General features: G+C 50.6%; 1 protein-coding gene and 1 pseudogene across 1 annotated transcript; one reads left to right on the top strand and one right to left on the bottom strand.

Annotated features, from left to right (window-relative positions):
* Positions 1–1,772: 1,772 nt before the first annotated feature.
* LOC133340024 (G1/S-specific cyclin-D2-like) lies at positions 1,773–7,483 on the top strand (annotated as a pseudogene).
* Positions 7,484–10,849: 3,366 nt separating this feature from the next.
* Positions 10,850–25,214, bottom strand: LOC133340022 (protein LSM14 homolog A-A-like). Its single transcript, XM_061548112.1, has 7 exons — positions 25,094–25,214; positions 24,415–24,572; positions 23,512–23,656; positions 22,190–22,414; positions 20,894–20,999; positions 19,672–19,769; positions 10,850–10,941 (listed from the first exon to the last, which is right to left on the bottom strand). The coding sequence occupies exons 1-7, from the start codon at positions 25,212–25,214 to the stop codon at positions 10,850–10,852; spliced, it is 945 nt and encodes a 314-aa protein (XP_061404096.1).
* Positions 25,215–25,948: the final 734 nt, after the last annotated feature.

Here is a 25,948-nt window from a genome sequence, read left to right as displayed (position 1 = left end):
TGTCTGTGTGTGCACGTGTACATATTTGCCGCGAGTGATACATTAGTTAATGTCTGTATACTGTAGATGCAGGTAACGTGAAATAAAATATGCGCGTCGTTAATTGTGAACGTGAACACGTGTTTGTGTCTGTGTTAGTGATGTATTGTGTGTGTTAGTGATGTACGTTGTCAACATTAGTGGCTACACACGCGCACACACACAGCTACAGACAGTGCAGCAAACACGGCGTGGTTTGCATCTCCGTTGAACTCAAAAGGATAAAAAAACAACCTGGTACCGGTAGGAACCTCCTGGTTACACCAGCCCACAGGGGATTATTGTGTCCGTCGTGCAGGGAGGGGCTGGGTGGGGAGGGAGGGGAGGGGCTGGGTGGGGCTGGGTAGGGGGTGTGAGGGGTTGGGCTGGGTGGGGAGGGGCTGGATGGGGAGGGTGGGTGGGGCGGGTGGGGAGGGGCTGGGGCTGGGTGGGGGGTTGGAGGAGAGGGGAGGGGTGGGTGGGTGGGGAGGGAGGGGCTGGGTGGGGAGGGGCTGGATGGGGAGGGTTGAGCTGGGTGGAGAAGAGAGGGTGGGGCTGGGTGGGGAGGGGCTAGGTGGGGAGGGTGGGGCTGGGTGGGAGGGGAGGGTGGAGCTGGGTGGGGAGGGGGGGAGGGTGGGGAGGGGCTGGGGCTGGGTGGGGGGTTGGAGGAGAGGGGAGGGTGGGGATGGAGGGTGGGGCTGGGTGGGGGGGTCAGGGTCTCACCACACCCCCCACACACACAAAGAGTGGGGGTCAGGGGTCAGGGTCCCACCCCACGCACCACCAACCCACCAACCCCCCCCACTTTGGTTGGCCCGATTGTTGCGACTGTGACCTGAATTCATTTCGGAGCGAACGTGTCTCAGGAATTCAGGGACCGTCTCTCTTCTGCCAGGGACAAGCCCCTGTTGCTGTACCAGCGCTTACCAATCTTTCTCTCGTGTCATCGCTTAACATGTCGCTTGAATGCATCTTGCGACAACGACACCACAACAACAAAAGCCAACATTAAATACAGTAAAACCTTGGATTTTGAGCATAATTCGTTCGCTTGTAATCCAAAGCACTCGTTCATCAGTTGTGATCACGTGACGTTCTGCAGACAAAGCGTACACTACATGTACTACTCGTATTGCAAGACCACTCGCTCGTTTATCAAATTAATATTTATTTTTAAAAATGTTGCTCGTCTTGCAAAACACTCGCAGACCAAGTTTACTCGCAATCCAAGGTTTTGCTTGAAAATATGTATACACGTTGCATATGTGGTGTGCGTGTAATATACACGCTTGGTTATCTCACTTGGGGTTTGCAACATCTTGAATTTATGCTGCACATGTTAAGCTACACAACGTTAAATTTCGATTTAAAGCTGCATTTCCCATAAATATGCTAAATTCTCTTGATATGCAAATTCCTTTGTCAAGGCGCTCTTCCCCCTCCAACCCAGCTTAAATATACGCTGCCAAGCCTGGTGGTGTTTCATTCAGACGCTGTCTTTCCCGACAGACCTGTTCTTCACCTGAGGACGGCTGCTTGCCGAAACGTCGTGAGAATTTTTCATTAAAAGAAAATATGTTTTATTTTTATTATTTTATTATTTCCCTTCTGCGTGACTTTACCGAAAGAACCAAGAAGACTACACAACGTTATTGATTGCCGTTTTGTATTTGCAAAAACAAAAGATCTCCTTTTTTAACCGGAGTCGCGTGTTGTTTTTCCCTTTTCGGCGCGCAACTTTGTCGTAGGTATGTGAAGACCAGCGGTGCGAAGAGGAGGTCTTCACCTTGGCAATGAATTATTTGGACCGGTATTTGGCCGTGATGCCGACCAAAAAAAGCCACCTTCAATTGCTCGGAGCCGCGTGCATGTTCCTGGCTTCCAAGCTCCGAGAAACGATCCACCTGACCGCCGAAAAGCTGTGCCTACACGGACAACTCCATCAGACTCCAAGAGCTGCTGGTGACGAGATTTGAAACCCGACCACACAAAGCGGCTTTTCAATTCCCCTTTTCCCTGCTCTGTTACTAATTTTCTACAGCCATAAGACCTAATTTTTCCAGCAACAAAACTGACACCTTTTTTGTTACAAGGAGTCATATTTGCATTGACCACAATACCTGCGGTCGGAAAGCAAACAAACAAACACAACTCTGATAATATATGCACTGACCCTTTTATCTGACAAGTTTTGTTGCCAGATAAAAGGGTAAAAAAACAATGCTCATATTTGCTACTGGCCAATGAGATTCCAATGGTGTAAATGCTTTACCCCGAGCTCTCATACTCTGATGGTGCGTTGTCTTTGAGTTGTGCGCCTTTTGGCGTCATCTGGTCCAACACCATGTGAGACTAGGCTCAAGGAAAGCTGTCTCGGGTGTGGACCAATCAACGTCAAGGACAGTGCGTACATTATCAGAGTTGTGTTTTTCTTTGCATTCCGACCGCAGGTATTGTGGTCAATGCAAACATGACTCCTTGTAAAAAAAGGTGTCAGTTTTGTTGCCAGATAAAAGGGTAAAAAACAATTATCATATTTGCTACTGGCAAATGAGGTTCCAATGGTGTAAATGCTTACCCCGAGCTCTCATACTCTGATGGTGCATTGTCTTTGAGTTGTGCGCCTTTTGGCATCATCTGGTCCAACACCATGTGAGACTAGGCTCTAAGGAAAGCTGTCTCGGGTGTGGACCAATCAACTTCAAGGACAGTGCATACATTATCAGAGTTGTGTTTTGTTTGCATTACGACTGCAGGTATTGCGGTCAATGCAAACACGACTCCTTGTAAAAAAAGGTGTCAGTTTTGTTGCCAGATAAAAGGGAATAAAAAACCAATGATCATATTTTGCTGCTGGCAAATGAGGTTCCGATAGTCTAATTCTTCCATTTAGTGAGCTTATAATGATTCCGCTCTGTTACAATATTAGCCGTTGGAACTTGAAAGAAATTATATGAAACCGCCATCTTCCGACGTCCTCGCACAGTCCTGCGCGCTCTTCCTCGAAAAGAATAAATTGTCAAAAAATTAACCCGTAAAAACAAAGTTTTTCACTATAAATCCTTTATATGCGTGGCATCGGAGCGGCTAGAGTCATCTCGTCCTCTGGCTTGAGATGGCTGCCACCTATGGGTCAGATGATTGTCTCGCAGCATTAAACAATTGGTAATTAAATATTAAAAAATTTCTCCCTAAAAAGTGTAAAATTTAGGAATTTTTTTTCGAAAATGCATTGTCACGCACAACGAGTCTGTGTGCAAAATGTCAGCTCGATTGGATCACGGGAAGTGGGTTAAAACACGACCGAAAATTTGCACGGTCCTAAGCAAGCACGCAAGCAAGCGAACTTAATATAAAGGATTTAAAAATTCCCTAAACAGTGTAAAATTTTGGGGGAAAAATTCACGAAAATTGTCACGCACAACGAGTCTGTGTGCAAAATGTCAGCTCGATTGGATCACGGGAAGTGTGTTAAAAAAACGACCGAAAGATTTGCACGGTCCTAAGCAAGCACGCAAGCAAGCGAACTTAATATAAAGGATTTAAAAATCGGCGCTTCGGGGGTGGGTGGGTGGGTGGGGGGCACCGGATGAAACATCGGCAGAGCCAGCTGTAACGCCTTCTTGCGTTCTTCCACGTCTGGCAGGACATGGAGCGACTGGTGCTGTGCCGGCTGAGATGGGACTTGGCTGCCGTAACGCCGCACGACTCTTGGAGCACATCCTCAGCGAGCTGCCCGTGCCGGCCGAGAAGCTTCAGCTCCTCCGCAAGCACACGTACACCTTCATCGCCCTCTGTGCCACCGGTATGCACAGACATTTTTCCTTGAGCCTACTTTAAACGTGTGGGTTTTTGAAAAGTAGTGTTTTTTTTCCACGGGTAATTTGTCAAACGTGTGCATGCTTGCGTAGAGCTGTTACAATATTACACACACCAGGATACAACTCCCAGGGGCTAGGGTGTCCTACTCTGAGTCTGATTCGGAGTGAGACCTCTGCTGATAAACTGGAGCCCGGTCATAAGCACACTGCCCAGGTTATGGGAAACTCTCCACTCTCTCCACAACTGCCCCATCACCAATTGGGAGTTGGGGGGTGGAGTGTCCGATGGTATAAAATACCCAGGCAGGTGCTTAGTTTTGATGGGGCTGATGGTAAGGCCCCACCTCTTAGTGGCACGCTCCAGTCTCAGCAGCAGCAGCGTCTCCAACTCCTCTTCTGAATGAGCAGCTATTACCAAATCATGGCATACATGCGTAGAGAAGCTCTCACGGACGCACTCGGAGACGGAGGTAAGTTCGGGGCTTTCGCCAGGGTTTATTGAAGCTGTACAATACACACACAACAGGGTGCACAACTCCCAGGGGCTAGAGGGGTCCTACTCTGAGTCCGGGTCCCTGCCGGCTGGCTCCGGTCTCTCTCTCGTGTCGGATCGGGGACTCTGCCGACTCCACCGACCGGAGAGAGAAGCCGTGCTTGTGATTCCAGCTGTGTTTGTGATTCCAGCTGTGCTTGTGATTCCAGCTGTGTTTGTGATTCCAGCTGTGCTTGTGATTCCAGCTGTGTTTCTGATTCCAGCTGTGTTTGTGATTCCAGCTGTGCTTGTGATTCCAGCTGTGTTTCTGATTCCAGCTGTGTTTGTGATTCCAGCTGTGCTTGTGATTCCAGCTGTGTTTCTGATTCCAGCTGTGTTGTGATTCCAGCTGTGCTTGTGATTCCAGCTGTGTTTCTGATTCCAGGTGTGTTTGTGATTCCAGCTGTGTTTTGTTGGCTCGGTGCCTCCGCCCGTTGACGACCTTCCGCTTGTAACCGTCGCTTGCTTTCCGTGTGAGCGGTGCTGAAGTCCGCTGCTTCGGTGGAGCCAGGGAGGGAGAGGGGTGGGTGGCTAGAGAAGCCACCCGCTACGTGATGCAGGACACTGACCTCTGCTCGTGTTCTTCCACCGCGTGCGTGGTGCAGACTTCACGTTCGCCACGTACCCGCCCTCCATGATCGCCGCAGCCAGCGTGGGGGCAGCCGTGCGGGTCGCGCGGCTCAGCCGGAAGGACGAGCGCCTGTCGGTTGCCCCGCTCGCCGAGACCCTCGCCAAGATCGTCAACAGCGACGCGGTGAGCCCAGCCGCCGCATCCACCCAACACCCCCCCCCATCCCGCCTGTCCCCCCCTCTCCCCCCCCCCCCCGAATGGGTCGTTCACGTTAATCGCGGTGCGTCCCGTCAGCCACAATCTGACAATGACCACGGATTGTACTCGGTCGTCGGTCGCTACCGTGTCAAACGCTTGGCTCTCAAGCCGCCGAGTTCCTGGCGAAGCTCTCCCGGCGCACGGAGCGAAACGTCGGACGTCGTGCCGGATCACTTGCGGCGGAGGTCGCAAAAGCGATTCGTGGCTTTGCCGTCGCATTTAGCAAACACCTTCGCCGATAGGGCCCCCCGACAACCTAGAACAGGGGTCGGCAACCAAAATAAACAAGAAGAGCCATTTCTTTCCAATTCGGTACAAATTCAGTATTTTCAAGAGCCGCAATGCATCTGAGTACATACGTACTCATCGTCAAGAAGTAGCCCGTAAAGAGCCGCATGCGGCTCCGGAGCCATAGGTTGCCGACCCTGACCTAGAAGATGAACCTAGTTCAAGTTCATTTCGTAGGTTTTGCCCTGTGAGCCATTCGGACTCTGAATCGGGTGCAAACCGCAACAAACAGAAAACAAAAACATGAACAAGAAAACATCTTAAAGTGAATATGTGACTGAGTGCAAACAGAAAATCAAAGAAAAGACAGCAAAATATTGCAGAAAAAAAAACATCGTACACCAACACTGTGTGCAAACATCCCAGTGGGATGCAAGTCAAACAACAACAACAACAACCACAAGACAACTTAGATTAAGGCCATCAGTCTAACTCTGTACTACAACAGACAAACATGGCAAAAACCAATACACTTTTCGAAATCACCAAAATAAAGCCATAAAAGCAATGAAACAGTGCAGGTCATAGGAACTGTGACCGATGTTCACAATAAAAGTTCACAATAGTTACTACGTAGCCCTGCTTACGTCTCCATACAAGTGACGGGCACCGCTAAACGTGCTAAATTCACGTGAAAGCGTGAATGAGCAATTTTGTACTGGCAAATGAGGTTCCAATGGTGTAATGCTTTACCCCGAGCTCTCATACTCTGATGGTGCGTTGTCTTTGAGTTGTGCGCTTTTTGGCGTCATCAGGTCCAACCCATGTGAGACTAGGCCTAAGGAAAGCTGTCTCGGGTGTGGGCCAATCAACTTCAAGGGACCATGTGACGACTAGGCTCTAAGGAAAGCTGTCTCGGGTGTAAACCAATCAACTTTCAAGGACCATGTGAGAACTAGGCTCTGAGGAAAGCTGTCTCGGGTGTGGACCAATCAACTTCAAGGACCATTTGAGACTAGGCTCTAAGGAAAGCCTGTCCTCGGGTGTGGACCAATCAACTTCAAGGACCATGTGAGACTAGGCTCTAAGGAAAGCTGTCTCTCGGGTGTGGACCAATCAACTGCAAGGACCATGTGAGACTAGGCTCTAAGGAAAGCTGTCCTTGGGTGTGGACCAATCAACTTCAAGGGGACCATGTGAGACTAGGCTCTAAGGAAAGCTGTCTCAGGTGTGGACCAATCAACTTCAAGGACCATGTGAGACTAGGCTCTAAGGAAAGCTGTCTCGGGTGTGGACCAATCAACTTCAAGGACCATGTGAGACTAGGCTCTAAGAAAAGCTGTCTCGGGTGTGGACCAATCAACGTCAAGGACAGTGCATACATTATCAGAGTTGTGAATCAACCAGCGCACGCTGGTTGATCTATTCCCAGAGGGAGGGGAGGGGGGAGCCTTTTTGCCACGGGTGGAAGTGACACATCCGCTGGTGACTTGCCAAGGAGGGAGCACTGTGGACTTGCATTTGGCATTAATAATTTATCAACCGCGTGATGATCGATGCCTTTGACACTTGATAGCTGCGCCGATGATGATGTTGGTGGTGGTGACGATGGGTAACAATGATTAACGCCCTGCTGATGATGATGATGCTGATGATGATGCTGGTGGTGGTGGCGATGATGACTGCCCTGCTGATGATGATGTGGTGGTGCTGGTGGTGGTGGCGATGATGACTGCCCTGCTGATGATGCTGATGGTGGTGGGGGTGGGTGGTGGCGATGATGGCCGCCCTGCTGATGATGATGATGATGCTGATGATCGTGGTGATGCTGGTGCTGGTTGTGCGATGATGGCCGGGGGTGCTAATCCCTCTCGCCCCCCCCGGCAGCTCTGCCTGCTGGCCTGCCAGGATCAGATGGAGGGCGTTCTGGGGGCGAGCCTCCCGCAGGCTCAACAGCTGCAGCAGCAGCAGCAGGGCTCCCCGCAGTCACCGAGTGGCGTGGACGAGCTCGACGTGGCCGGCACCCCCACGGACGTACGGGACGTCGCGCTCTGACCGCACCACCGCTGGTTTGTGTGGGGGGGGGGGGAGAGGCGTTCTCCGCGACCCGTCCCGACGACGATCCTCCCGGCGACAACGAAAATCCAGGAGAGAAGAAAGTCAACGGCGGTGCAGCCCCTTGTGCTTTAATGTTTCCATTGAAGAGCTTTTAACCCCCCCCCACCCCCCGCCCTCTTTTGCCTTGAACTCCTGCAAGAAAACGAATATGAAAAGGTGGAAGGCAGGAAGAGAAAGACATTTAGTTGAATGACTCTTTGGTTCTTTTGGTAAAGTGACGTGTAAAGAGAAAGTAATAAATTAAATACTAGCATACTACGACGTTTTGATTGCAACACAAGCAATCGTCATCAGGTATAAATGAAATAGAAACACAAATCTCGTATACTTAGAAATGTAATACAACAAGAGTCGGATAACATAACAGTCAACACCCTACCAGTCACGTATAAAGATAAAATAATAAATAAAATACTAGCATACGACACAAGCAATCGTCATCAGGTGTGAAATCCACAGCAGGAAATTTTCAAATTTTATTTGAAACCACAGCAAGAAATTATCACATTTTCTTGCTGTGGATGATTGCTTGTGTTGCAGTCGAAACGTCGTGAGAATTGTATTGTTTAATATTATTGTTGTTTTAATTATTTCCCTTCTACGTGACTTTACCAAAAGAACCAAGAATATGAATCCCTGCAGTCACGAAAGCTTTAAATCAAAATTGTATAATCTCTTGCTTAACGTTAAAATGTACACGAAATATATTCACGATTATACGAACATTCGTATGACATTACTCTTGTTGTTAGCTTGCCACTGAATTTCGTTGGTTGTTTCCCTATCATCGGTGTCCGGGAAGACGTCTAGCCAGCAACGTTTACACCTTAATTGAGTAGACAGAACTGTCACAACAGAGAGGAGTGTACAGTATGTATAAAGAGCAGCTTCTAAGAGGCGTAGATTGCTGAGAATTGCGGAGAAAGTGATTGTCGGTAAGTTGCGATGTTTAAGGATGTAGGTAAAGTCGACCAGAGTTTTGCAGACTGGAAGGTTTTTGAGGGTCATACGAATAGTTTTTGCTTTGAAGTGGCCATTCTTTTCACGTTTAAATCATCAGTTCGTGTGTTTTTTTGTATCATTTTGTACTTCAATTGACGGTTTAAATTTGGGCCGATACTTTTTGCATCCATTCTGGGTGAGATGTATTTTGCTAAGCCGTGTGCGTGTTAATATATGCTGAGTGTTAATGTGCATAGGCTTTCGTGGCCAATGCTACGATTGATAACTGGTCCAAAATTCTCATTTTTTGGGCTTTTCAACGTGATCGATTTCGTAAAACGAAATTGGCACATTTTCCCACGCGACGGCTTGATTTTCATTGGCGAATTTTACGATAACGTGAACCCCCTGTAATAAATCGGCGCGTTCTGTTTACGTGACAGCAACCTTACTAAGTGGGCTGTATCGGGTGGAGGTGGGGGGTGTACGACACGTTTACACGATCTCACGCAACAAAACGTTGCCACAGTTGAACAAGTCGCGTGCCAAATGCAGTGGCGGCTCCTGCAAAATCTCTCAGGGGGGGCAAATGTCTGGATGATTGATAAGGATAAGGTCCACCCATGCAATGAATAAATTAACAGCTTAAGCATGTAAGGCAACTTCACTTCTTTAATATTAATGCAAAATAAAGTGACTCTTACAATACATCTTGTTTGTTTATATACTCACTATTAAAACAAACCACTCAAGTTTATTTTATTAAAGATTCCACTAGGTAGCGATAAATTATATTGTTGGATGAAACGTGCTTACGTATGATGACGTAAGCACGTATGATGACGTAAGCACGTTAGGGCTTGCCCTTCCGGAAGCCATAGATAAGGCATTGGAGCGCCCCCGTTCGAAAAAAAACATCTTTGAATGTAAGTCTATGGGGCCACTCGGGGCGATTCTCAGCCGGAGTGAAATCGCCCCAAAAGAGGCGGTACTCCACAGAACGTGACATGACGCTGATTGGACTATATCCAGAGGCTGCACAGTGACGGCTAGCGTGACTCTGTGTTGAATGACATTGGTGGTGCGTAGCCCAATCGCCCTAATGAAGAAACCGCCCCTGGCCAAATGACTGTTTGGGTAATCGTTCTATCTTCCCCACGTTACCACGCACGCTTGCGCCTGTTCAACTTGTCGTTCGTGCAGGGTACAATAATGAATTTTTGGTCCGAAGTTGAAACCGTACTGAGAACGGGGTGGTTGGGGGGGGGTGGGGCGTATTGTACAAGTCTGGCAAGTTGACTGGTGGAGGAGCATTTGCTGCTTGCAATGGAATCAATTGTGGACAAAAACATTGGGGGCAGGGGCAAAACACATTCACAGCTGGTATATATATGTAATATTGTAAATTACGGCGGGAGACACTTGACGGGTAGCACACTTTATTAACACTTTCCCTAGCCACAATAACACGTGTGGACAACTACAGCTCACGCTACACGTTCCACCCGGCTACACACACACGGGCTCTCCAGCCCCATAGCTTCCAGGGGAACTCCCAGACCCACCCCAGCTGGGGTATGGATCACGACCACTGGGTCCCGCGGCCCGGCCCTCACAAGGACGTCCGGCCGCGGGTCCCAAGGTCCCGCCTCTGAGCCACACAGGGTCCCGGCCCTTACAAGACAGCGGGGCTAGGGGTCTCAGGGCCCTATCTCTTCCTCCTCCGTCTTCCGTCTTCACTGGTTACCAACTCCCGAGCGCCCACGCGCATCGCCTTTTATAGTCCTCCGCTCCCGAGGAGACGGAGCCTATGCGGACCGCGATGTGAGCACCCACTCTAGTTGACCAATCACCACGCGTTGCCACACGATCCCTTTTGCCAGCACGTGTCACCACCACATAACCAATCACCACGCGCTGCCACACGATCCCTCACTGTCAGCGCGCGTCACCAATACACAGCCAATCACCACGCGCTGCCACACGATCCCTACTGCCAGCGCGTATCACCACTACATCACCCCCTCCACATAGCTCGCAGCCGGCCCGGCGCCAAAAAAAACTCCACTCCCCAAGTGTGCCCCGTAACATAACCATAATGCAACACAACAACACAACACAACAACGACGTTAACCAGTAACAACAACGAACTATGTACAAACTGACGAGTAACACAATAAAAGTTATTTTGAAAAGACCGACGTGTCCAGTGTCTCCTCGACTCCCCGATCCCCCTCCCGCTTGCTCCTTGAACGGAACGATAGAGCGGTCGAACGGACGGGGAACGCCGTGACGAGACGATCCGGCCGACTCGTCCCGCACCTCCACCTCATTTATTGGGTCAGGAAAAGTGGCGCGATCTAGCGCGAGTCTGCCTGGCCGGTCCGTCGTATGGGACGGACGCTGTTGACCGTCCCGTGGCTCCGGCAGCCCAGGAAGGCACGGTTCGGGCCTGGAAGAACCGCCCGTGCCGCGGGATCCGGTCGCCGGTGGTCGGCAGCCGTCAGTTCCGAGACACCTGGGAGCGGATCAGGCGAAAACATGTGAGGATCAGGCGGAGACATTTCCCTCCCCGGGTCGTCGGTCACATCACATGCTCGGTCCTCACGACATAAAGGAAGGCCATATGGTGGCGAGAACGGTTTCAGCCGGGAGGGTGAACGTACCAACGGCGCTTTCCCCATTTTATCTGAACACACTGGGGGCGTGCAACCCGCACGACCTCCACGGGTCCCCGCCATGGCCTCAATAATTTAGGCGACGTAGCCAAAGGTGCATGAGGGCAGTGCAGCCAGGCCCTATCGCCCGGTTTCCAATCGTGCACGGACACCTTCCGTGCACGCAAGCGCTCGTTGGCGATTTGGCGAGACCTTGAATTTAGCCGTGCGGCCTCCCGTGCCTCGGCCAGTTTTGCAATGTTAAATTTAATATGGTCGGCCAACTTGGAATTAGGCCGTGGCACGGAAAGTCCCAGCTGAGTCTCCATGGGCGGATCGGCCTCCCGACCGTACATCAGATAAAATGGGGAAAATCCCGTAGCTGCATGGGGGGCCATCCTGTACGCGGCGAGGACCCCCGGGACCTGCAAGTCCCAGTCAACCTGTGCCTCGCACACCTGCTGGCACAACATGGAAGTTAAAGTTCTGTGGAGTCGCTCCACCATCCTGTCAGTCTGTGGGTGGTACGGGGAGGTACGCACCTTTTTTGTACCCAAAAGGTCGCACACCTCCTGCAGCAATTTGCTCGAAAAATTCTTCCCCTGGTCGGTCAGCAAGCGTTCGGGAGCACCTTTGTCCAAGACGTAGCCCTGGACAAAGGCGTCCGCCACGGCCGCCGCCGACTGGTTGGCGAGTGGCCACGCCATAGGCCATCGAGTAAAGTATTCCACACCAACCAACAGGTACTTGTTACCCCTAGGCGTGACAGGAAAGGCCCCAAAATATCCAGCGCAACGAGCTCGTTAGTGCGCGAGACCTGAATGGACTGCAGCGGTGGATTTGGCGCAACGGGCGGTGGTTTCCGTTTGGCGCAATCCACACACCCTTCAGTATATGACCACATCGCTCCCCATCCCCGGCCAATAATAGTCAAGCTGGAGCAAAGCGAGCGTTTTGTTTACTCCCAGATGCAAGAGGCGTTCGTGTGCGGCCAGAACAACTTTGCCCCGCATAGCGGAAGACACGACGAGTGCGTGCCGCCGGGACATATTGTCCCATCTCATTAGCAGGCCCTGCTTAAGCAGCCAGGAGCCAGCTCGCTTCTGACCTTCCTCGGGACCCCCCCGCCCTGCGACGCAACGCGAGCAGGGAGCTGTCCAGCCATCTGGAATCGGCCCCCACTCAACGAGAGACAGTGAAAGTAGCGAGTCCCACGCCCGCAGGAGTAGCGGGAACGTCAACCAACGGTGCATTCGCGGCCGCGACCAACTCCCCTCGGGTACAGCACCAGGCGGTTTACAGCGCGCTGACCCCATCAAGCACGCACATTCGGGGCGAGGCGACAACCGCGACAGGGCATCCGCGTTGGTGTGGCGCAACCCCTTACGGCAAGTGGTCGTAAATTGATAGTCCTGGAGGACCTCCAACCACCGTGATAATTGGCCCGAGGGTTGGGCGACCCTTAATGCGTACTGAAGCGCCGCGTGGTCCGTCCGGACCGTAAAATGACGGCCGTAGAGATAAGGTCTAAATTGCTGTACAAAAAAAACACTAGCCAGCAAACTCGCGACGGGTCATGCAGTAGCGCTGTTCCGCTGGCGATAAAACCCTGCTACCATAGGCGACCACCCGTTCGACTCCCCCAACGACTGTGAGAGCACCCCCCCAATGCCCGTGTTACTAGCATCAGTATCCAGCAGAAGGGTCTCGTAAAATCAGGGTAACATAAGGGCGGGGCACCCACCAAGGCGTCCCGAAGGGAGCAGAACGCGGCCTCCTCCTCTGGCCCCCATCGAAACCTGACCCCTTTGAGCTGTCAGAGCATGCAAGGGTTTGGCAATGGTGGCGAATGCTCAACGAATCGGCGGGTAGTAGGAAGCAAAATCCAAGAAACTGCGGACCTCGGTAACCGACGTGGGCGTCGGCCATGAACTGACACAATTTGTCTTCGCAGGGATCGGTGGAGATCCCCGAAGAGTCGACAACGTAGCCCAAGTACCTTACGGATTTCCGAAGCTGGTGGCATTTAGCCGGTTTAAACTCAACTTAGCCGATCGCATCCGCAAGAACACCCCCTTAATCGCTGGAGGTGTTCCTCGAAAGTTCTACTGAAAACAATGACATCGTCAAGGTTGCACTCCGCATCTACGACGGTGCAGGCGTTTGGCGGCGTGCACAATTCACATTCCTCCCGGCTCTCAAGATGTTAGTTCCCCCTCCGGTTTCGTAAACCCCTTGATTACGACGCGTTCATGGGGGGTGCTGTGATCGGGCCTTCGCGTTCAGCCTGAGCGGGTGTCGGACCTTGTGTGTGCACAAACGCCCGTGCGAAGCGACCACGACCCCTTTATCCAGGTCCTTAACGCGGGATTGGAAACGGCCGTTATCTGTCAGGGAATGGTGCTTGCTCACGCGACGCCAGCCCCGCCAGAAGATGTGATCATGGGTCACGTAGGGGGCGAGTCCTCTTCCGTTGCCAAGCCAGGTCCTGACACAGGATGGCTCGACGCGCTTTGCTCCACTTCTGCCGATTTGTCACCATTACAGCATGCTAAATTACGCACGCTGCTGAGCGATTTCGCCGACGTTTTTCAGTCAAAGCAAATTCGACATTGGCTGCACTAAATTGCTAAGCCACCACATCGACACGGGTGATGCCGCTCCAATTCGTCAAAAACCCATTCCGTTTGAGCCCGGCTTAAAATGAACATGTACGGGTGGCCGTCAACGATATGTTGGCGGCCGATGTCATTGCGCCATCAAATAGCCCATGGGGGCGCCGATCGTTCTTGTTAAGAAGCACGACGGGAGCCTCCGCTTTGTGTTGACTTCAGGAAACTTAATAAGATTTCTGTGGCCAACGCCTACCCGCTTCCCAGGATGGACGAGTCGCTCGATGCCTTTAGCAGGTGGCGATTACTTCTCCACCTTGGATCTCCTCTCGCGGTTTTGGCAGCTACCCCTTGATGATGCATCCAAACCTGCTAGGCCGTCCTGCCCGCCGCTCCATCCATTAACGTTTCCCGGGTCAATGAGATCGTCGCATTGGATATTTGGGTCCGTTTCCCGCTACTCCTCGGGGTAGTAGTACCTTTGGTTGGGGTCGAATATTTTACCCGATGGGCCATGGCCTGGCCACTCCCCAACCAGTCTGCAGCAGCCATTACGGAGGCCTTTTTCCAGGGCTACGTCCTGGACAAGGGTGCTCCCGAACGCCTGCTGACCGACCAAGGGAAAAATGTATCTTCCACCCTGTTGCGGGATGTGTGCAACCTGCTAGGGACCACACAAAATTCGCACCTCGCCATATCACCCCAGACTGACGGTATGGTCGAGCGATTACATAGGACACTTACCTCCATGCTAAGCCACCAGGTGTCTGAGTCACAGACTGATTGGGATCTCCACATACCTGGTGTCTTGGCCGCCTATAGAATGGCGCCCCATGCTGCCACGGGGTACTCGCCATTCTATCTTATGTATGGTAGAGAGGTTTGCCCCCAAATCGACGTACAATTGCACATTAAACAGCCCGCACCTAAGGCTAAGATTGCCGACCACATCCGTGCTAATGTGTGTCGTCTCGTGGATGCCCGGGAGGCTGCTCAAAATAACTCAGAAGCCCGTCAGCTTGGCAACGAGCGGTTGCGGAACCTCCGCACGTCCCGCCACGTTTGGGTAGAAGGGGACCGCGCCTGGCTCCACTGCTCGCAGGTACCATTGGCTACTTCCTCAAAACTGCTTAAGCCTTGGAGAGGCCCGGTTGTTATTATTCGCGTTCTCCGCCCGCAGTGTGTCAGGATCCAGCATGGCAAGCGACGTTGGTTCGTGCACCTGTCACGTCTAAAACCTTACATTCAACCCTACACACCTCCTTCACTTCTCCGGGGCCAAGAGCGCGACACGTCTGACGAGCCGCGCCGCGATGATGCTGCTTCTAACTCTCGGGCAGGTCCCGCTGTCCCGCCCTCAGGTGCCTTGGGAATGAAATCCGCCACGGCCGACCAAGCGGGAACAAGCTTGCCCGCGGGATCAACGACCCAGGACACAAGCGCAACAGCGGGTCGTCGGTCCCCTCCCGCCTCCGTAGCGACCGATGGACCTGCCACTCGGACTTCGCTCAAAACTCAAACGATTTTCATGACCCCCGCCCACGAACTCTCGTCCCAACGCGACGCCACTCACCTTGCCATCATGTATAGTGGGCGATTGGGGCGTGCGTTCATCCGCATATATGTGTTTATACAGTGTTGTTCTGCATCGGTGGCCTGGAGTTTTTTTTATATACGCGTGACCACAGGAGGGGGAGAGGCGCTTCTTCTCGTTTTTTTTCTTGATTGTCACACACTCATTCTGATGGGTAACAAATGATTTATTGTACAATTGTATTTTTTTTTGACAGCCGGGTCGGCTCGAGGCTACGTAGAGGGGGGTATGTAGTGACATAAGAAGGGAGGGGCTTCTGGGGGCTTCTGGGACCCTGTGGTGGGCCAAGGCGCTTAAGCCTCTTGGCGTCAGGCGTTGGGTTCCCAGGCGCTTAATCCCCTTGGCGCCGCCAAAGGGGGGGGCTGTGTGTGCTCTGTGGGATATCTGGGGGCGCACACGGCCCCACCCTCATGGGGACTGGCATAAAAGGGGAGCTCCCTGGACGATCAGGGCCAGTCGTAGCTCAAGACCAAGACTCATGACCAGCCATCTGAAGACCCTGGGATGTTGTAGAGCGAGTGGGTGGGACTCTGGAACTCCCGACTCTACGAACTTGTGAGGGGCGCGTTCCAAAGCGTAGCCAGAGTCGAGTATCTAGTGCCAGGGGTCAGGCAACCTATGGCTCTCGTAGCCGCATGTGGCTCTTTACGGGCTGCTTCTTGACGATATGTACGTATGTACATAGATGCATTGCGGCTCTTGAAATACTGAATTTTGTACCGAATTGGAAAGAAATGGCTCTTCTTGTTATTTGGTTGCCGACCCCTGATCTAGGCTGTGTACCTAGGCTGTGTACCTAGGCTGTGTACCTAGGCTGTAACAGAGTATCAGCCTGTTGGAGTGTTTGTATTGTAATAACGAAGGTTACCTCTACAAGTGTCTCCGGAACCCGTTACACACACACTAGCAATCTAAAGCAACGCAAGTAAATTCAAGAAGCAATGTTCTACAGCCAACCGCCAGTCAACTTTAATCTTCGCCAGACACTTCACCACGGCCACTGCGCAATATAAATTCCGCAACATTTAATGCTGCCTTGTGAAATACAAACACACTCAATTAATTGTCATGTCATGCTCATTTCAGATTAAGACCGGTCCGCACAAAAGCACCCATTTCAGGAGACAATTTAAAGTCCGACTAACAGACATGTTTTACCTTCACTCATTAGACTAAAGTTCAAAACTTTCTTTAAAATTATAAACGTCTAAAGTGTTCAACCAAACGCGGTGTATACCTTGTGTCACACCCATAAACATTGCAAGAATCGCGTATCAATTAACAAAACCCACATGCAGACTTTTTGGTTCTTCCGGTAAAGTCAGTAGAAGGGAAATACTAAAACATCATAATTACAATTCTCACCACGTTTCTGGCCCACAACGCAAGCAGCCGTCCGCAGGTGAAGAACAGGTCTGTCGGAAAGACAGCGTCTGAATGAAACACCACCAGGTTTGGCAGCGTATATTGCTGTGTATATTGCTGCCAAGCTTGGTGTGTTCATTCAGACGCTGTCTTTCCGACACACCTGTTTCTTCACCTGAGGACGGCTGCTTGCGTTGTGGTGAAGAACAGGTCTGTCGGAAAGACAGACGCTGTCTTTCCCGACAGGACCTGTTCTTCACCTGAGGATGGCTGCTTGCGTTGTGGCCGAAACGTCGTGAGAATTGTATTTTATTATGTTTTTATTATTTTATTATTTCCCTTCTATGTGACTTTACCGAAGCAAGAACCAAGAAGATGAATCCCTGCAGTCACGAAAGAATCTTTAAATCGAAACCACATGCAGTCCTTAACGTAACGTTTTCTTCAGACCCCAACAACATTTTTTTTTTTCAAATCAAACAAACCCCCAATATGTGTACGCTCTGGGTGGGAGCTGTGGTTCTCTGCAACCTGCAACAACAACAGCAGCAGCAGCAGCAGTGAGCGGCAATTAGCGACGTCAAGAAGCAACACGACAGATCGTGGTCAAACCCCGCAAAGGGCTGGATTGTCACTTGGAGAATTGCGATTGTGGCCGACATTTCTCCGCGCCATCCAATCTCTAACGTGGGGCACGAGAGCGTTGACAAGCGACTGCCGTTTGAAACAAACTCCTCCACATCTTTATCTCACCGGGTGAGACCCACGCAGCTGTGTGAGCGCTCGTTGATTTAGAAGAGTTGTTCACGATGTAATACGCTAATTGTATCGCACTGGTCAACAAACAAATAACAACATGTAGTCTGGCCTGACTTTGCAGTTGTTCTGGGACTAATTTCAGGGTGCCGATTTCCAAATCTGATCTCAAGATTTGCTCTATCACATCTCATTTTTAAATCCTTTATATTAAGTATGCTTGCTTGCTTGCGTGCTTGCGTGCTTGCTTGCTTGCTTACGACCGTGCAAATCTTTCGGTCGTTTTTTAACCCACTTCCCGTGATCCAATCGAGCTGACATTTTGCACACAGACTCGTTGTGCGAGACAATTAATGTTTTTGAAAAAATTTTCCAAAATTTTACACTGTTAGGGAAAAACAAATTAAATATTTAATTACCAATTGCTAATACTGGCAGACAATCATCTGACCCATAGGTGGCAGCCATCTCAAGCCAGAGGACGAGAGGACTCTAGCCGCCACGCATATAAAGGATTTATAGTGAAAAACTTTGTTTTTACGGGTTATACTTATTATGCTATCGGCATACCCCATGAAATGGTCTCTCTCTGATCCTCCACGGAGCAGCGTGTTCTCACGGGGAGAACCTCACAAGCAACATCAACAGACTTCCGTTATCGTGTTGCAGAGAGCCGCCCTCACCTGCCGGGAAGACAGCGTCTGAATGAACACCGCCAGGCTTGGCAGCATATATTTAAGCTGGGTTAGAGGAGAGCGCCTTGACAAAGTAATTTGCATATCACATATCACAGAGAATGTAGTTTATTTGTGGAAAATTCCGATATGGGATTAGTCACTACTTGTGGAATGTGTAGGAGGTGGGCGGGGGGGTTTCAAAGTCATATATGCAGGATTAGCAGCATCGAAGGGAGGGAGTAGGGGTAGCATTAATAAAGGGAAGGAATCATATTCTTAGGTTTTTCGGTAAAGTCGCGTAGGTAAAAAATTAAAATTATAAAATAAAAATCACGACGTTTCGGAGGCAACACAAGCTTCCGTCTTCAGGTGGAACCGTCACAGCCACGACAGCTGTATCAAGTAAATGTAATCTCGTAAATGTAATCTCTCATTTACTTGATACAGCTGTCGTGGCTGTGACGGTTCCACCTGAAGACGGAAGCTTGTGTTGCCTCCGAAACGTCGTGATTTTTATTTTATTTTACTTTTATTAATTTTAATTTTTTTACATACGTGACTTTACCGAAAAAACCTAACAATATGAATCCTCGCAGTCACGAAAGCTTCAAATCTAGAAAGGGAAGGAATGTTAATAGTACGGGTAGCTGCAGCAGCTAAGCCACCACGTAAAAAAACGTAAATTTAAACTACATCAGTGTCATCAATATACTAAATATACTCTCCAAACAGGTCCCTGCGGGGTGGGCTGGTAGGAGCAAACAAATACGATACGAAGGGAGAGTTTGAGGCCTAGTTTTAGGCTTTAGGCCTAGCTGTAGGCTTTAGGCCGCTGTGAGTTAATTTTTAATTTAAATGTTTAATTAAAAACTATCTCAGGGAATTATAAGGGAATGTGACACTTGTTTAGCCAGGAAAGCCTCACTGAGTCTAAAGGTTTTTGTAGGGTCCTGCCAAGTGTTTGCAGTAGGGGGCGATGTTGCTACACCTAATCGGACATCGGACGGACGGACGATATAATCTATTGTAGGCTGGTCCACTTCGTTCATACCAGTATAAGCCGAGCTACTGTCACCGTCACCGCGGTCGTCACCTGTCTAGGCTGGACCTCGGCCGGCGGAGGAGGAGGAGCTGCCCCCCCCTCCCCCCCCCGGCGGCTTTGGGCGCGACCGTAATTATAAACTACATCAGTATCATCAATATACTAAATATAGTCTCCAATAAGCTGAGCTGCTGTCACCGTCACCGCGGTCGTCACCTGTCTAGGCTGCACCTCGGCCGGAGGAGCAGGAGGAGGCTGCCCCCCCCCCCCCCCCGGCGGCTTTGGGCGCGACCGTAATTATAAACTACATCAGAATCATCAATATACTAAATATACTCTCCAATAAGCTGAGATGCTGTCACCGTCACCACGGTCGTCACCTGTCTAGGCTGCACCTCGGCCGAGGAGGAGACTGCCCGCCCCCCCCACCGGCGGCTTTGGGCGCGCACTGCCGCCCGTTCCCCCCCCCCACAGGGCCCCGCGTCGGCGGGAGCGGCGAGCGAGCGACGTGGAGAGGTCCGCCCCGAACGTCGCCACATTCAGGCGCCGCTGCTCCGCCAACGTCACGCGGCAGTTCCTGGCGGGAGGAGGAGGAGGGGGGAGGGGCGGGGGTGGGGGGGTGAGCACGGCTGGTCAGAGGTCGCAGACGGGTTTTGATTTCTTACCCGTACCCGGCCGCACCAGGGTCGCAAACGGGTACCCGTACCCTACCCGTACCCATACCCTACCCGTACCCTACCCGTACCCTACCCGGAATGAGTGACAAACGGTGACTCACCAGTGACTCACGGCCTACCCGTACCCGGCCGCACCAGGGTCGCAAACGGCTACCATTGGAACCTCATTTGCCAGCAAAAAATATTATAATTGTTTTTTTACCCTTTTATCTGGCAACAAAACTGACACCTTTATTACAAGGAGTCATGTTTGCATAGACCACAATACCTGCAGCCGTAATGCGTCATCTGTTCCAACCCATGTGAGACCAGGCTCTAAGGAAAGCTGTCTCGGGTATGGACCAATCAACTTCAAGGACAGTGCATATATTATCAGAGTTATGTTTTTTTTTGCATTCTGACCGCAGGTATTGTGGTCAATGCAAACACGACTCCTCGTAAAAAAGGTGTCAGTTTTGTTGACAGATAAAAGGGTAAAAAAACAATGATCATATTCTGCTACTGCTGACAAATGATGTTCCAATGGTCTAAACCTGACATCAGAGAGGTCTCTGCACGGCTCCACGCCATCCTGCGTCTAGACAAATGTTCGTCTGGTGCCCAGTCAAACAGTTGCACGTCTTTCTCTTATTCTCGGGGCTGGGATTTTTTCCGAATCAAGTGCAACTACGTAATTCACGCGGCGTGCATTTTTTTTTTGGGTGCGCCGATTCAAGTTAACGTCACACATTTTTGCGACGCCCAAAGTTTCCAGATGTGCCAGGAACGGCACAAACAATTTGCCCAAGCTCTGTCATCCTATATTGGGATGGTTAGGCCAACTCCGTTTGTGAGTTTCTATACACGAGGTGGGGGTGGGTGGGGGGGGGGGGAACAGCAACACCATCTCCGCACAGACGGAGACGGAGCCCGCTTGCTGTACTGCCACCTCCCCCATCGCCTCCCCCAGGCGTTGCACTTGAAGGCGAGGAGATCCAACAAGAACACACACACACCACGAGCGAGCGGCAGAGACGGACATTACCTGCCGCCGTCTTTGGAAATGTTGTCAAAAAAGCTCCTGGTTTTGTCGTAGAAGCAGCCGTCCAGGAAGACGGGGGAGCTCGTGCGGGGACCCCTCAGCTTGTCCGCTGCTCAAGGGGAGACACAACGGCAGAAGTGAGGGGGTGGCCTGGACAATTAAACACACAAAGATCCGCCCCCCCCCACCCAACCCAGACTCCACTGGTCAACACACATTCAGACGCTGTCTCCTCAACAGACCTGGTCTTCGCCTGAGGACGGCTGCTTGCGTTGTGGCCGAAACGTCGTGAGAATTATTTTATGTTTTATTTTTATTATTTTAATACTTCCCTTCTACGTGATGACTTTACCGAAAGAACCAAGAAGATGGTCAACACACTTTTTCTGGCATAAGGTATTCCAACGGTTTTAAGGTAATTTAGTTAGTCAACATCTCCTAGCCACCGTGATGATGATGATGATGAGAGAAACACACAAACTCCAAATATACAGCAGCAGGCATCGTCAGGGTTGGGATCGAACCCACGCCCTCCTGCACACCAGGCGAGGTAGTTAACATCTCATAGCCACAGTGATGATGACAAGTTTGCAGTCGGTACCACATTGGGAAGTGTGTCAAAATTGAGTGACAAGATTTCTATTCTATGAGATCTCTTTTACCAGTGGCAAAATATAGTAGTAGGTTTTTACCCTTTTAAACTGGTACAAAACTGACACCTTTATTCAAGGCATCATGTTTGCAATAACCACAACACAAGTAGTCAAAAAAGCAAAGCAAAAGAAGCAACTCTGATAATGACAGGACAGTGCATATTATTATCATCAGAGTTGCTTCTTTTTGTTAGCTTTTTTGACTACTTGTGTTGTGGTTATTGCAAACATGATGCCTTGAATAAAGGTGTCAGTTTTGTACCAGTTTAAAAGGGTAAAAACCTACTACTAAGATTTCTATTGTGACGATACGGCAGCGGAGGACGAAGTGAGTTGTTGAGTGGCGGCAGCGTGTGAGTGAGTGAGTGCCCCCACCCCAGTATGACGCAGCTTTACCAAGTTTGCAGTGGGTACCACATTGGGAAGTTTCTAAAATTGAGTGACAAGATTTCTATTTTGACGATACAGCAGCAAAATTAAAATTAATCGAAACGTCGTGATTTTTATTTTATTTTACTTTTATTAATTTTAATTTTTTACCTACGTGACTTTACCGGAAAAACCTAAGAATAATAAGAGTGACAAGATTTCTATTTTGCCGACACAGCAGCAGAGGAGGAAGTGAGTTGTTCGGCGAGTGCCCCACCTTCTCTCCGCTTGGCGTTCCTGCCCCGGAACTCCCTGTCCAGCGCCTCGCGGTCCAGCTTCGCGTTGGCGCTCGCAAAGTCAAACTCCGCGTCCAACTCAACGCACAGCTCCGGGGCCCCACGGGGAGTCTGGGCGGCAATCCGCTTCGTGCTCCGACACCGTCGCTGCTGACGCTGGGGGGACGTCTGCACCCCCCGCTCCACCGTGGCGCTCTTCCTCGCGGCTGTGGGAGATAGTGCAGCTGCGTGTGAGTGAGTGTGTGAGTGTGTGTGAGTGTGTGTGAGTGTGTGTGCGTGAGTGTGAGTGTGTGTGAGTGTGTGTGTGAGTGTGTGTGTGTGAGTGTGTGCGTGTGTGCGTGTGTGCGTGTGTGCGTGTGTGTGTGAGTGTGTGTTTGAGTGTGTGTGTGTGCGTGTGTGTGAGTGTGTGTGTGCGTGTGTGTGAGTGTGTGTGTGAGTGTGCGTGTGTGTGTGTGTGAGTGCGTGTGTGTGAGTGTGTGTGAGTGCGTGTGTGCGTGTGTGTGCGCGCGTGTGTTTTTCACTATAAATCTTTTATATGCGTGGCATCGGTTTTATTTTTTTATTCATTTCTGTTTTTCTTGAGTAAGAGTTTCATTTTTATCACAGTGGTATTTTAAATTAAATATGAAAATTTTTTTTTACCTAAAAAGTGTAAAAATTTAGAAAAAAATGTTTTCACGAAAATAAATTGTCACGCACAACGAGTCTGTGTGCAAAATGTCAGCTCGATCGGATCACGGGAAGTGGGTTAAAAAACGACCGAAAGATTTGCACGATCGTAAGCGCGCAAGCAAGCAAGCGAACTTAATATAAAGGATTTAAACAAGTATAACCCGTAAAACTAAGTTTTTCACTATAAATCCTTTATATGCGTGGCGGCTAGAGTCCTCTCGTCCTCTGGCTTGAGATGGCTGCCACCTATGGGTCAGATGATTGCATGGCAGCATTAAGCAATTGGTAATTAAATATAATATTTTTGTCCTAAAAAGTGTAAAATTTTGGAAAAAAAATTTCACGAACATTAATTGTCACGCACAACGAGTCTGTGTGCAAAATGTCAGCTCGATTGCATCACGGGAAGTGGGTTAAAAAACGACCGAAAGATTTGCACGGTCCTAAGCGCGCAAGCAAGTGAACTTAATATAAAGGATTTAAATAAAAAAAACATCGGATTTCCGTACGACGTCAGGATAAGCTCCGTTAGCGAGCACCTGCAAAGGCTGCTGGCTGCAAGAGGGGGGCGGGCGGGCGGTACAACGCCCGGCCACCTTTGCATCCCCAGCGTTTACCGCGCCGCCCGTACCTGTGGCTCCTCCGTGTGCAGGCCGCCGCCCGTCCGCCGTGTCCCGCACGAGCCGGCGGGCTCCGCGCGTGCCGCTCCCGTGGCCGCCGCGGGCTCCGTGCTGCGTGTCCCGCTGGGGGCGGGCGCCCCGTGGTGGCGAGGAGGACTGGACGGGGGCGAGGGTGGGTGGTCACGCAGCGACGGGATCAATCGTAGCGTGTCCAGTAACAACAAATATGATAATTGTTTTTTTTATCCTTTTATCTGGCAACAAAAACTGACACCTTTTTTACAAGGAGTCATGTTTTGAGTTGTGCGCCTTTTGGCGTCATCTGGTCCAACACCATGTGAGACTGGCCTCTAAGGAAAGCTGTCTCGGGTGTGGACCAATCAACTTCAAGGACAGTGCACATTATCAGAGTTATGTTTTTGTTTGCATTCCAACTGCAGGTATTGTGGTCTATGCAAACATGACTCCTTGTAAAAAAAGGTGTCAGTTTTGTTGCCAGATAGAAGGGTAAAAAACCAATTATCATATTTTTATACTGGCAAATGAGGTTCCAATGGTGTAAATGCTTTACCCCGAGCTCTCATACTCTGATGGTGCATTGTCCTTGAGTTGTGCGCCTTTTGTCGTCATCTGGACCAACTCCATGTGAGACTAGGCTCTAAGGAAAGCTGTCTCGGGTATGGACCAATCAACTTCAAGCACAGTGCACATCATCAGTTATGTTTTTTGTTTGCATTCCGACCGCAGTTATTGTGGTCAATGCAAACACGACTCCTTGTAAAAAAAGGTGTCAGTTTTGTTGCCAGATTACAGGGTAAACAACCAATGATCAGAGTTAAATATCTCGGTGGGGTCCTGCCCGCTAAAGTAACCAACCAGTTTGGCGGCGAAGAGAGCGGCTGCCCCCCTCTCACCTGCACGACGGCCAGGTGGGGGTGCAGAGCGGAGAGCGGGCACCCCAACTCCGCCAGGTCCTTGATCTCGCTGGCACGGAAGATGATGTAGTCGTAGATCTCCTCGCGAGGGGCGACGGCGCGCTCGGCGGGGCGACCCTCCGTGCCGCACACACGCACTGCGCACGCACAAAGACGACGCTAACGCCGCTAACGGTGCCGTGGTGGTGGTGGGTGTGTGGGCGACACCGTGGTGAGAAGTGAACCACCTCGCCTGGTGTCTATCGGAGGTCGCGCTTTTCATCCCAACCCTGGCGTCGGTTTTTGTCCATCACGTCGGGTTTTTGAGATGATGTCAAATATTGTTGCATTTTCAATAAAACTTGCGGAAGAAAAATATTAAGTGAATGTGGATATCTACGTAAAATGATATTGTAAACACACTATCCTAAAAATACAGCACCGTATTTTAACACTAAAGCAGTCACTGACTTTTTTCGATGTAAGCTTTCGTGACTGCAGGGATTCATCTTCTTGGTTCTTTCGGTAAAGTCACGTAGAAGGGAAGTAATAAAATAATAAAAATTAAACATAATAAAATAATTCTCACGACGTTTCGGCCACAATGCAAGCAGCCGTCCTGCTGTTTAAACCCTCACCCCCTTTGACCCGTGACCCCCCCCACCCCCCCGTGCGTGACCTTTGGCCAAGGCGACGGTGCAGTCGTCCGAGTTGACCCCGCTCAGGGTGCCCTCGTAGCGGATGCCGGCCATGGAGATCAAGCTCGTCCTGCTGCCCAAGCACAGCGTCCACGTGGGCATGATGATGATGCTGCTGCTGATGCTGCTGATGATGATGCTGCTGATGATGATGCTGATGATGCTGCTGATGATGCTGCTGATGATGCTGCTGATGATGCTGCTGATGATGATGCTGCTGATGATGCTGCTGATGATGATGCTGCTGATGATGATGCTGCTGCTCCTGCTGCTGCTGCTCGTAGCCGCCGCCGGCTCTAGCGGGGGGAGACGACGAGAGGGGGGGGTGGGGCCGGGCAGGAGGAGGGGGGGTCATGGTGGTGATGGTGGTGGTGATGGTAGTGATGGTGGTGGTGATGATGATGGTGGTGGTGGTGGTGATGGTGATGCTGGTGGTGATGGTGGTGGTGATGGTGGTGATGATGGTGATGGTGGTGATGGTGGTGATGGTGATGCTGGTGGTGATGGTGGTGGTGATGGTGGTGATGATGGTGATGGTGGTGGTGATGCTGGTGGTGATGGTGGTGGTGATGGTGGTGATGATGGTGATGGTGGTGATGGTGGTGGTGATGGTGGTGGTGGTGATGATGGTGGTGATGGTGGTGGTGGTGATGGTGGTGGTGGTGATGATGGTTATTGTGTTGATGATGGTGGTGTTGTTGGTGGTGTTGTTGGTGGTGATGATGTTGTTGATGATGTTGTTGATGTTGATGATGTAGTTAATGTTGTTGATGTTGTTGTTGTTGATAATGTTGTTGTTGGTGGTGATCACCACCCACGATGCGTCCCGCGTGTTC

This window comes from Lethenteron reissneri, unplaced genomic scaffold (genome assembly GCF_015708825.2).
Source record: "Lethenteron reissneri isolate LAM-NWPU_2019-01 unplaced genomic scaffold, ASM1570882v1 scaffold_644, whole genome shotgun sequence".
In the NCBI taxonomy this organism is placed as follows: Eukaryota; Metazoa; Chordata; class Hyperoartia; order Petromyzontiformes; family Petromyzontidae; genus Lethenteron; species Lethenteron reissneri.
The sequence above is the reverse complement of the archived record's forward strand: the minus strand, read 5'-3'. Positions and strand labels throughout refer to the sequence as shown.